General features: G+C 39.9%; 1 protein-coding gene across 1 annotated transcript in view; it reads right to left on the bottom strand.

Annotated features, from left to right (window-relative positions):
• DNAH8 (dynein axonemal heavy chain 8) overlaps window positions 1–13,371 on the bottom strand; it is a 369,939-nt gene that overhangs the window by 41,208 nt on the left and 315,360 nt on the right. Inside the window, exons 83-85 of the mRNA XM_088795770.1 lie at window positions 9,669–9,742; window positions 7,541–7,693; window positions 7,024–7,179 (exon numbers count right to left, since the gene is read on the bottom strand). Of these exons, the coding sequence (XP_088651896.1) occupies window positions 7,024–7,179; window positions 7,541–7,693; window positions 9,669–9,742 (383 nt within the window). The remainder of the gene's footprint in view (window positions 1–7,023; window positions 7,180–7,540; window positions 7,694–9,668; window positions 9,743–13,371) is intronic.

Consider the following 13,371-nt stretch of genomic DNA (forward strand, 5'->3'; position numbering starts at 1 on the left):
AGGTTTTAATTACTGAATTTCAGGATACCATTTTAAAATATTAAGTAAACCGTGAAAATTAATTTGGGTCCAGGGGTCTGGCCCTGGGAGATGAGACTGAGGGCAAACACAAAACTCTTGAAAATGTCTACTACCATTACTTCTAGACCTGTACTTCTTTAGGTTAGGTTGTCAGGCCTTAGACATTTGTACGGTGTGACTTCCACAGCTATCCCTTAGCTAATTCCATCAGAAGTCAACAACTAGCCCAAGAAGAGCCAACCAGATTCCTTCTCCCAGGAACTTGGACTTAGGGTTCAGAATTGCTGTTGGAGTTTATCCTAGTCAGAGCTTAACTTAGGAGACTTATAAACTCGGGCACTGCGAAGCACAATCTTCCACCTTGAACACAGAGAAGGTGAGAAGGAGCAGAGGTACAGCCTCAACTGAAGGAGAGACTTGTGTTATCCCAGGTGCAAGAAGAGGAGCACTGGCTCTTAATGGTGTCAGCTTCTCTTGATGGTTTTCTGCTTCCTGCTCTCAGCACTCATGTTGCTGCGATGTGTTTTCCTAGTTGTTTCATGTTGAAATATTTGTTTCTGTAACCAGATTTTGAGCCTTGACAATGAAAACATGTCTCCCCTTTTGTACCTGTATTTTGGGGTAAGGACCATAGCTGTCTAATGAACATTAGTGGATAATTATCAGAATGAAAGGCACTTTTCCTCTCACCCTGGGGGGGTGGGTGTCAATTATGAGGCTGTGACAGGGTTTTGAATTTCTTGAGTGGGTCCCAGAAACACTGAGGTCAGCCTCCTCCAGGTTATTCTGAGAGCAAGGGTGGGTTGGGAGAAATGAAAATGCATTCCCTGGAACTTCTCCTACTGAGATCTTCAAAGAGAAGAATGTTAATCTCCTATTGGTGAAATGCAAATGTTTGCTCATTTTTTAAAAAGAGATAATCAAATCTAAAATAGCTTTACCTATGTTTGACTTAATTTTTAAAACTCACTGTTCAATTAGACAGGAGATTGAATAAAGAATAACTTCCCTTTCAATTACTGAAGCTGCTTAAATTGGCTCTATGGAAACATTCCCATTTATATGCACTGAGCAATTGCAATTCAGTTGCTCCTTAAAATGTAATCTTTGAAAATTGCCCCAAATGCTGAGATTTGCCTCGCTTTGTGCTACTTGCTGTCAATTTTCATTTAAAGCATTCACAGTATAGGTTGGGTCACTAAAGTTATAGACGGTTTAGTTCGTCTTGGGAAAAAAAATTGGTGGGTGTCTTTTCTTTCACAAATAAAATCATTTCACTTTTCTTATCTTTTTTTTTTTTTTGTATTCATTGACCTCTCTAAGTGACAATAAAGAAAAAAAACTCCGAATTATTACCTTGGGATACTATCAGGATAGTATCAACTACTATCAAACTACTGGGATCTAAGAACTCATTTGAAAGCTCAAAAGCAGGAGACTTTGTTAAAATTTGGAACATTTGGAATAATGAATCTCTTCAGCCCAATTATTATTTTTGAAACTATGGAATGAGTCTTTTGTGATACAACAGAAAAATATTAAAATCGATGTGTTTTCCTAATTCGAAAAGATATATGCACCCCTATGTTCACTGCGTCATTATTCACAATAGCCAAGATATGGAAGCAACCTAAATGCTCATCAATAGATGATTGGATAAAGATGATGGGGTACATATTTATAATATTACTCATTCATAAAAAGAAATAAATCTTACCATTTGTGACAACATAGATGGACCCAGTGGGTATTATGCTAAGTGAAATAAGTCAGAATCAAAAAGACAAATACCATATGATCTCACTTATATGTAGAATCTAAAGAATAAAATAAAAAAACAAAACAGAAACAGACTCATAGATAGGGAGAACAAATCAGTGGTTGTTGGATGGAAGAGGGGGTTGTGGGCAGGGTGAGAAAGGTGAAGAGATTAAGAAGTACAAATTGGCAGTTACAAAATAGTCACGGGGATATAAAGTGCGGCCTAGAGAATATAGTCAATAATGTTGCAACAACTATGTATAGTACTGGGTGGGCACTAGACTAATTGGGGGGATCACTTTGTAAATTATATAAATGTCTAACCACTATGTTGTACACCTGAAACTAATATAAAATAATATTGAATGTCAACTGTAATTGAAAATTTAAAAAAAGACAAAAAAAATGATGTGGTTTCATGAAGTTTTAACCTAGTTGAGAAAATAAGACCAAGAAACAAGGGAAGGACAGTGTGATAGTGAGCATAATTAACTGTCAAAATTTAACAGATAAGAAACCTGAAGAAGACATGCAATCAGAGGCTTCCGGGAAGAATAAAACTGAAGAATGAAACTGAAACTGGTCTCTGCTGAAGAAGGAAGAAAAGACTGCCAGGCTTGGCAAGGGCCATGAGCAGACAGGAACGCAAAGCTTGTGCTTCATCCAGAAGGAGGTTGCTGGTAAATGCTCTCCAGCAGCAGAGGGCAACCTCTGGTGAGCAGCCGGGACACATGCCCACGGGATGATTCAGGGATGCAATATAGGCCGATAGGAATGTCAGGATGAATAGCTCAAATCTGACTCAAAGGAAGGGCGTTATTACCCGTTATTAAGTTGGAGAGTGAAGATGGTAGCAAGACTTTTCTACTCACTACTTAATTTAACCAGTACATTGCCCTCTTTTTATTCCAAAGAATATACACAACACAGAACTACTAGTGAATTATGGAAAACTCAGAATCCTCCTTAGAACACTAAAGAAGAGTTGCTCAATGGAGTCATCGTTGTAATGATGTCAAAACTATTTCCAATTTTATGTTAGATTCTGCCTCATCTCAATGATCCCACTTTCTATGGTCCAATGCAGAAACCCTTCACTCACACCTGAAAAACAAGGCTCTCTTTGGAGCATCACACTCTACTGATTTAACACCTGGACCGAACTCAAAATTAAAAAAATGCAATCCATACTAGACAATGTAAGGGAAACTTTAGTAGGTAAAAGTAATTAACAGAAATGGCCAGAACCACTGGGAAACACTACAGAGGAAAATGTGAAAGATCTTTTCAAAAATCTGTATCATAATATTGTAATTATGTTGAGGACATTTAAACTAAGAACTTTATGATCACACCTCCCAAAGCAAGAACTTTATACAGACTATTAAATTTGAAGGGAGTGTTTGTCAAGGCTCAAACTTTGAGAAAGAAAACAAAATGTAGGAGAAGGAAACACTTTTCTGAATGAAGAACTGCTGACAGTGGAATTTCCTGGGCCATTTTTATTGAATAGTTAAATTATTTTTAAGAGCTGTGATAAAACTTGCAAGTTTACAACTGCCAGTGCAGGCCTTTAGAGCTCCTAATCAATGACTTTAGCAAAAACCCTCAGAGTTGTGTGTAAGCCATTAGAAAAGTCCCAAATGTGATCCCAAATCAGTCCCAAATAGAAAAGTCCCCAAAGTCTCAAATGTGTGCAAGCCAAGGTGAGGGGGAGAAAAACTCCAAACCATGAAAAGGACATAAAAATGACTGAAGACAGGTCTCCCTTAAAGGCAGTGGTTGTTTGGCAGTTATTCTCAATTCCGGTTGCATATTAGAATCATTTGGGAGCACCCCCCCCCGCCCCTGCCACCACCTCCCAGGGACTCGGGGGCCCAGAAAATGGCCGAGAACCATCGCTTGAGATGTTCACTAGGTTCAATGCACTGGGCAAACAAACGGTGGTACACGGACCCTCAATAGGACAGAACCAGAAAACATTATTCTGAACTTCTGTAGGGCGTGTTGCGAAGAGACTAGAAATGCAATTGCTGAGTTTCAAAAGACCAAGACTTTGGAGGAAGATATATTTAAAATTCAAATCCTGAAGGGGTAAAGGCAAGCTTGCTCTGAAACCCAGCATGGTGCTATGGTGGATTTCCTGGGAAACCATAAAGAGATCATTTTGAGGCCAGAGGGAAGCTTCCCTGGAGAGTCATCTTCAGGAGGATGCGGAAATGTTCTCAGGGCAGAGTGGCCAAATGAGCTGAGGCGTGCGCCCGGCACTGGGAATGAAAGGCTCCCACGGGGAGGGCAGGCGGCTGCTGGCAAAGGCAGAGACCTCACCCGAATGCAATGAGAGTGAGCGGCCGCTGCTGTAGTAACTTCCTGGCCTACACAGATGGTAAGTTCCTGGAGGAAAGGGGAGGGAAGCCAGGGGTCATTTGGAGGAGCAGAGCTTAGTGCAGACTGCCCATTCCCATGGTGCCACCCAGGACACCCTCTTACTGGGTAAGCCTGTTCCCACCTGGACGACAAAACAAACTGTACCCTCCGCTGCTCTTCTGCCCAAGGAAGTTGTCCTTGACCAGCCAATTGACTTTCCCTTCTTATCGGAGAGCACGGGTGTTCATTGTGCCTTCTGCAGCAGGAGTAGGGCCACATAACACATGAAGCCCTTGAGCTGTGGTGAGGTGATGGCATGATGCCAAACCATGATTCAGTAAGAGAAATTATGTCAGGGAGCAGGCAGGTTGGCTATTTTACTACTAGGTGCTGCATTCTGATGTGTGATAGACTCCAGCATGAACTGCTTCCCAGCTCAGAAGCTTCAGATTATGTGACGTGAACCATTTTTCTGTTCTTTCTATCAGTCTCTGCAAGGATAAAAGTATATACATCATGTTTGCATAAAGCAAAGTGTATCTGGGTTAATTTAGGGGAATCAATTAATCAATGAACAAATCAGGTATTCGGCTATTATGTCCAACACGAGAAAAATATAAGTTACAATGTATCCAGTTCAGAACAGACCTTCCTATTATCAGCTGTGTCTGGAACGCTAACGTTGACATGCATCCCTTGGGCATCTTTACTACAATGCAGACTCTGACTCAGCAGGTCTGGGCTGGGCCTGAGGGCCATCTCTTAAAAGCTCCCGTGTGAAGTGGTGCTGGCCCAGGACTGCAAGCCCCTAAAGAATTCCAGATTTTTCTATCAAGCTGGCTCTACCCTAACCAAGTAAGAGGAAATATTTAGCCAATAGCACAGTAAACATTTCTGAAATTGATAAAATAAAAAATGAACAGGGTTAAATATGCTTGAATTATCTGCACTCCTTGTGTAGTCATTTTTCCCATTTCTAAAATTCCCATTTCTAACAGAATTTTAGAAATGGGAAAAATCTTGAAAGATCACCTCCTTCTGCCTCTAAATGCACAGATAGGTAGGTAGAGGCCCTGAGAGGAGCATAACTTCACCAACTTCACAGAGCTAATTGATTTCAGAGAAAGTAGTCAAGTCTAGGCCGCCTGACTCTCAGTGAAGGGCTCACGCTAGCACTACTACGATTGGATTTTAAGAGATTTTCAAGCTTTTTTTCAGAGACATGCCATTGTTAGCTTCATGGTCCTAGCAACGGAGGCTTTTTTTTTTTTTTTTTTTTTTTTTCTGTTTTAACTCCAATAGAAGTATTTTAAGTGCAAGCACACCTCAGCCCCATGACTGGACCATGGTCCGTTGTTCTTCTGACTAACACTTGGATAATGGCCACTAAAAACACAGGATGCCGCGCTGACCATATGGAATATATCCCAGTCATCTCTCCGTGATAAGCACGATGGAAGAGTTGAATCATCACTACTAGGCACAGAATCATAAAATATGTTATTTGTGAATTGGGAATTAAATAACAGCGTTAAAGCAATATTTGTATTAGCGTGTGATAAGGTCCAGCAAAGCGAATAATTCCCAGATAAGAATGCATGAAATAGGCTTTGGTGTCATTTACAATCTGAAGGCCACAAGGGGACTTGCTATAAATAACCACCCACAAAGAGTTTTACCTGATTTTAACTCTCTCAGGGTTCAGGGACAGATAAACACCAGCTGTCCCCTCTCCACAGCCCTCTCTGTTGGGCAGTATGGAACCCTATAAAACAGTAGTGACAGTGAACCTGAGAGCAAATACACCCAGCATTTTGTGGGGTGAGCACCCAATTCCCCTCCTCCCTTGGGCAGGGCAGGGAGAGAGGAGGCGAGCTTCCAGCACCACTGTGAGCAGCTAAAGCACGGCGCCTGGGACAAGCCAGTTGATTCATTTTGTCCTCACTCCAGTCTCAGGGAGGGAGAAATGCAGGAAGGGGTTAAAGGAGCCTTTTCCTCTCTCTGGGAAATGTAGGAGTGAATCAAGTACATTAACATTAGACGGCTTTCGAATACAGAACAAAATTCAAAATTCACATGGAGAACAAAGCATGTGATATACAGATGATGTATTACAGGGTTGTACACTGGAAACCTATGTAATTTTACTAACCATTGTCACCCCAATTTTAATTAAAAAAAACGTAGAACAAAGCAATGAAATGAAAAGATCCCATAGACAAGTTGCCGCGTAGCCATAAAGTCAACAATTACTATTTAAGTACATGGGAAAAGCAGACAGCAAACAACCTGGAAAAAGACAGATGACACTGTGACTTTTCCTCCCGACTTCACTTTCACTAGTGGGGAGCAGGGTCAAAACATACTTGCATCTGAGGTAGCCACTGTGGGGCTTAACTCTGAGATCTGCTGCCTACCAAGTGAACTTAACCTCTCTGACTCTCGATTTCCCCAGGTTTGAAATGGTGATAATCCTGCCTTGAAATGTGGTTGTTTGTATTATATCAGTTGGCGTATGTAACACTCCTGGCCAGTATCAGCACTTTGGAAACCAAGCTCCTACCTAAATCATCTGTTTGTTCAACCCGCAAATGTTTATTGAGCTCTGGCAATGCCTCAGGTGGTGCTGTGAGACAAGGGAGATTCAGCTGCTACAGCAGGACAAAGTGTTGGCCCTTGAGAGGCTTACACTACAATGGAGGTGGGGGAGGACATGTGAAGTGCATACATGAACATCCCAGGGCAGGTGGGGAAAAGTGGCATGAAGGAAGAAAAGCAGGGTGAGGGGATGGACAGTGCAGCAGACACCCCCTCACGGAAAGCAATATAACATTATTAGCACCCCTGAACGTACAAACTGCTCTCAGACGTTACCTGCACCGTGGAGTGTAAAAATGCGACTGTGTAAAGCATTGGCTTCCACATGGGTAAGTTACTGATGTCCAGAAGGTCTTGATTAATTCCAGCAAAGGTTCTTTTCAAACCTGCTCGGACGCCTTGGGGTGGCTCGTTAGTGAATTTGAGAGAACTCTGTCGTAAAAAGCAAATGGTAGTATTGTTTCTATAAATTATTATAAAGGATAAAATAGGAATTACAATACGTCAGACAACAACATGCTTATGGTACATAAAATGTGTGCTGAAATTCAGCCCTGTGTAAACTAATATCATTGATCAGAGGTGAAACCCAATAAATGAGTCCCGAGTGTTAGAATTCTTCTATAGAAATATATTTGCTACATAATCTTGGTGATTACAGTATAAAATTTTGCACTGCAGATTCTACTGGACCAAAAAGCCCTGTTGTGTTTCCATCTTTCGATAATGCCAATTACGCTATCTTAATTCGTATAACTTTCAAGAAAAAGACACTTATTTCATAGTAACAAACCTGCAGCAATGTAATTGGAAATCGATCGTGGGGCTCGGTGGTTATCCATACTCGGAAAGAATCATCATTGGCTTCAGTGGTAATTATTGTCTCTAGCAATTCTTCCATGAATTCTAGGCCAAGGTGACAATTTTGCAGTAATACCCAGCCACCCTGCATTGCAAAATAATTTAGTATTAATTTCTTATAACCTTTTTGCTATGATTTTAATAAAAACAAAACGTACAAATTACTTTTAAACCTTTGCTTAGGGCATGTGAATACTGTTTTGAACATATATTTTTAACAAAATTATTATATGTCAATACAATAATTTCTTCTGCTATTGGTAAAGCTGGTTACTTGGAATCAAGTGGGTTCAACATGATTTTACTCTGCCACCCATGGTTCATAAGAAACAGAAATGAAAACTTGCAGTCAGACTTGAATAAGTACAGTGTGTGCACCATCTAATGGTGAGAATGGAGATTTTGGAATTTGTAACTCAAATTGTCCTGCGTAAGGTAAATCAGAAATGACTTACCCCCAATCCAAGTCATCCACAGTCACAAAGAGAGGTACACATTCCTTCATGAAAGTTGGAGACAATACACTTGGTAACACTTGCTACCATAATACTAAACCTCATCTCTTTGTCATCACTCTTCCCACACATTCCTGAAACCACAAAGCTTACTAAGCTATCTAAATACTTGATAACACTATCTTTAACAATATAAGTCACATAACCATCACTGCTGTATGAGAAAATAGTTTATTAACCAGACGACATTTTCATACCCTTCTATAATGAGATCAGGTAAATACAGCTACAAGACATTGAGCACAATAAGATTTGTGTATTATGCCTTCTACTGTAAGAGAAAATACAACATAGTCTGGCTTAAGCAGCAAAGGGGACATGTTGGTCTAGACAACTGGGGTGTCCAGTGGAAGATGTGGACTTCACAGTTGGTTTGTGTCAGCATGGACCCTGTTACTTTCTGGTTCTCCACTCTGCATTCTGCAATGTCAGCTTTATCCCAAATCTTCATGTGACAATGTGGCTGTACCTGTTCACATTCTTTTTTCTAATAATGTCATTATCATCAGTACCATCCCACCTCAAGAAATAGAACATGGAAGTTATAAAAGTTAGTATACCAAAGAAGGTTCATGTGAATGCAGTACTTAAATTAAAAAGTTTCTCACTCATGGAAACTAAAGAAATTACTTAAGGCCCAAAGTTCAACTGTCAAATCACTCAATAGAGTGAATCATTTGATCTGAGTAAAAATAATTATATATAATTGCTTTGATATATATAAATTAAAGACAATATATCATTGGAATTAATTAAGTGATAAAGATTAAGGCTTAGGGCACTTGAGAATTAATGACTAGCTTAAAAATTTGATGGCCCAAGTAGAGTTTTAGCTCATTAACCCTCTCTAGTCATTAATTCCCGGGAAAAGCTGCACCAAAGTTGCTATGGACGTTATGAGATCAAAAGCTTAAAAATAAACCAAGTTCTTATTTTATTTTCATAAACGGTACAATTTCTTATTACAGCTGAAATTGCTATCTACCAAGCATTTCTAGAAAATTAATGTCCTGTGTATTTATTAGATGTGACAAAAAACATTTCTCAACATTCCATCCAGCTTGCAATAAAAACCATTATCAATATTTAAACACCACATCCTCAAATATTTATCTGCCTGAAACTATCCATTAATTAAAAATGAAAGTCTAACCAAAAATTTGAACTTAACTGTCTCAATCTGTCACCTCTTAAGCACTATCTATTAATATTGATCGTGAAATTCCAAGACAGCTGGAGCTGCATACTTAGGAAACAGAAAGTGTGTCTGCCAGATTGTCAAAAAAATTTAGTGAAAATAAAATGGAGCATATACTACACAAAATGGAACATGCTTTTTGTGGGCTGACAGGAGCAACCCAGCTTGAGGTTTAAAATTCACAGGTAATCACAGGTTGACTCTATATACATAAACAAAAATGGCAAGAAGGATTGGGCATCACAGGCAGAATGCTTCACCCCTCGCTGTGGTGGACCCAGGTTGACCAGATGGCCAGAGAAACAGCACGCACAGTGCGTTAGGAGTCGCGAGCCCTCGCTGCGTACCTGCTGCATGGACATCTGAATCAGCTTCCGAGCATGTACTTCCTGTCCTTGCCCCATTGAGATAGTTCTGCATTCTGTAACACAGGAGAAGGTTCACTCTGATCAAACAAAAATTTTATAATGATTGGGACAAAAATAATTTCTGAATGGTCATAGTCTCTAAGAAGGAGCCTATTCAAATGGGTCTGACCTCTGGCTGTGTTGATGAGAGAGAGGAGTGGAGCAGAAACTGGAGGAACCACCTGGAAAGGTAAGGGCAAGGAGAGAGAGACAGACAAAAGGCACAAGCTTGGGCTTCTAGAGAGTTCTGGGGTCTTTGGAGATAATGAGAGGAAAGACTGATGGTGGGAGAGGCAGCTGCAATACGTATTATCAAAGGTATTCAGAGGATTTTTAAATTTTGCCGTATGTTTTGACTATAAACCTCCTTTGGTGTTTTATAGATGCTTCAGTAAAGATTTAATTGGCATTTTATTCTTTTAAGATGTCAGGCTTGCAGTGTTGTCTGTTTTGGTTTTGTTTGCATGTTTGTCCATTTTCTGAGATGGAACTCGAGGCAACTCAGCCCTGTGAGGGGTAACTGCTTCTCAGATTAAATCACCACCTTGGAGCTGAGTATGGAGAGAACGTGAAGATCACTCTGAGATCAGAAGTGTGATTATAATTCAGGGGACAAAACACTATTTAGGCTTATTAGTAAATGTGATGTCCCAGGCAGAGAACCACATTTGTGTCCTGCCACATGAATTTACTAAATTGAAGACGTCTATGAATCATGCTTATGAAATTCGAGTTGGAAATTAACTTTTAAGCAAATCTTTGTGGACCTGGATTTTCTTGAGTTTGAGAGGCATGACCTCAGCACAGGGAAAGGAGGTCGCTGCAGACATTGTGAAACAGCATATGTTTTTACCCTGCTTTATGGGATGAGTTTGAATCCTCAGAAAATTGGGCCACGGTGGCTGGGCAAGCAATGAGGCTGGTTTGAGAACTGCTCATAGAGGCTACAAGGACTGGAGAAATTCATGGGATGGGGAGGGAAGTATGTCAGGAACCAGAAAAAAAGTTTTCGGGATACACCATTAGGGTTTGCAGGGTGCAATATTAAGGGTTATTTGTGGACTCAGGGCCACAAGAAGAAAGTTGGCAATGGGCACCTGACTAAGGAGAAGAAAGGGAGGTGGGACTCGAATGGGAGGATCCTCTGCATTGTACAGAAAGACAGTGAACCCTTCTCATTTTGGAAGAACACACAAATGCTGAGGAGGTCACTGGGGAAAGGCGATATGGACAAAAAGTATTAACACAGGAACGTGAGCCACACTCTATCTCCTTTCTTTCCAACTCTTCTGAAATACACCTTCTGAGAGGAAGAACTGTTTTTTTCAGGTGTCCTGAGTTCTTTATATTGATCCAGGTAAGGGGTCAGGAGGAGACATTGCTTTAAAACATACCGAGAATCTGACCACTTCACGACATCTCCACTTTTATTCCCCTGGTTCAAGTGACCATCACCTCTTGCCTGGAATTTTGCAATAATTTCCTAATCTCACTCCCACTCTAGTCCCCTACTAGCTTTTATTCCCACTGCAGACAGAAGGATTCTGTCAAGCCCTAAGTCAGATTATGTCCATCTGCTCAGAACCATCTGATGGCTTCCCATTTCATTCAGAGCATAATCCAAAATCCAATCCAAAGTTCTTACCTACAGCCTCTAAGGCCCTACACAATCAGCCCCCACAGCAGCCACACTACGCAACACACACACACACACACACACACACTCGCACACACACATTTCTTGTCTCACAACTCTTCCCCTCATTCATTCATTTTTCTCCAGCTGCACTGGCCTCCTCACACATGCCAGTGTCACTGCTGTTCCCTCTGCCTGAAATGGGTTTCCTTGACAGGTGTGTTGACTCACTTCCTTTACATCTCAGGTCCTCATCATACTTTCAATGAGGCCTTCCCTGACCATCCCATCTAAAAGAACACACCCACCCCATCACTCGGCCCCTTAGCCTGCTTCTTCCTTATATGCTTTTCTTAGCTTATTACATAATTGTTATCGATTATTATCTGTTTTGCCCCCACACTAGAATGTCAGTCAGTTCCATGAGAGAAGGGACGTAGATCATGGTGTCTTACCCAGCACATAGTCACTTAGTAGACACTTAGTATGGCACTTAGTAGATGCTCAATAAATATTTTCTTAGACTTTTAAAATTGATATTATAAATTTATCCTTTTAAAGTATACAATTCAATGTGTAGTACATTCATGAAGTTGTAGAACCATCACTACTATCTAATTTCAGAACATTTTCATCAGCCCAAAAAAGAAACCCCACACTCATTAGCAGTCACTCCCCATCACCCTCTCCCACCGCAGCCACCACTAATCTACTTTCTGTCTTTATTCTAGACATTTAATATAAATGGAGTATACAACATGTGACCTTTTGTGTCTGTTTTTACTTAGCATATTTTTTAGGTTCATCCATGGTGTAGCATGTATCACAACTTCATTCCTTTTGATGGCTGAGTAATAGTCCATGGTATGTATAGACCACATTGTGTTTATCCACTCATCAGTTGATAGGCATTGGGTGATTTCCACTTTTTGCCTAGTATGAATAATGCTGTTATGAACATTCATGTAGAAATCTTTGTGTGGACATGTTTCCAGTTCTTCTGAGTACATATACTTAGGAGTAGAATTGCTCAATCATATTATAACTCAATGTTTAACTTTTTGAGGAACTGTTTTCCAAAGCAGCTTCACCATTTCACAGTCCCATCAGCAATGTATTAACATAAAGGTTCTGATTTTTCCACATCCTTGCCAACACTTGCTATAATCCATCTTTTTCTTATTAGTACAGCCATCTTAGTGGGAGTGAAGTAGTATCTCATAGTTTTGATTTGCATTTCCCTAATAACTAATGACACTGAGAATCTTTTCATGTGCTTATTGGCCACTTGTGTATCTTCTTTGAAGAAATGTCTATTCAAACCCTTTGTTCATTTTAATTTCTTAATTTTTTTGACATTCAATATTATTTTATATTACTTTCAGGTGTACAGCATAGGGGTTAGGTATTTATACAATTTATGCAGTGATTCCCCTAATTAGTCTAGTATCCACCTGACATTATACATAGTTGTTGCAACATTATTGACTATATTCTCTATGCTGTACTTTACATCCCCATGACTACTTTCTAACTACCAATTTGTACTTCTTAATCCATTCACCTTTTTCACCCAGTTCTCTAACAAGCCACTCCTCTGGCAACCATCACTTTATTCTCTGTATCTATGAGTCTGTTTCGGTTGTTTGCTTGTTTACTTTGTTCTTTAGATTCCACGTATAAGTGAGACCATATGGTATTTGTCTTTCTTATTCTTACTCATTTCACTTAGCATAATACCCTCTAGGTCCATCCATGGTGTTGCAAATGGTAAGATTTCATTCCCTTTTATGGTCTAGTAATATTCCATTGTATATATGTACCACATCTTCTTTATCTAGTCATCTATTGATGGGTATTTGGGTTGCTTACATTTAATGGCTATTGTAAATAGTGCTTCAATAAAGATAGGGTGTATATATCTTTTCAAATTAGTGTTTTGGATTTCTTCAGATAAATACACAGGAGTGGAATTGCTGGGTCATAAGTTAGTTCTATTTTTAATTT

This window comes from Rhinolophus sinicus, chromosome 2, assembly GCF_057876585.1.
Source record: "Rhinolophus sinicus isolate RSI-liver-muscle chromosome 2, RSI-T2T, whole genome shotgun sequence".
Taxonomy (NCBI): Eukaryota; Metazoa; Chordata; class Mammalia; order Chiroptera; family Rhinolophidae; genus Rhinolophus; species Rhinolophus sinicus.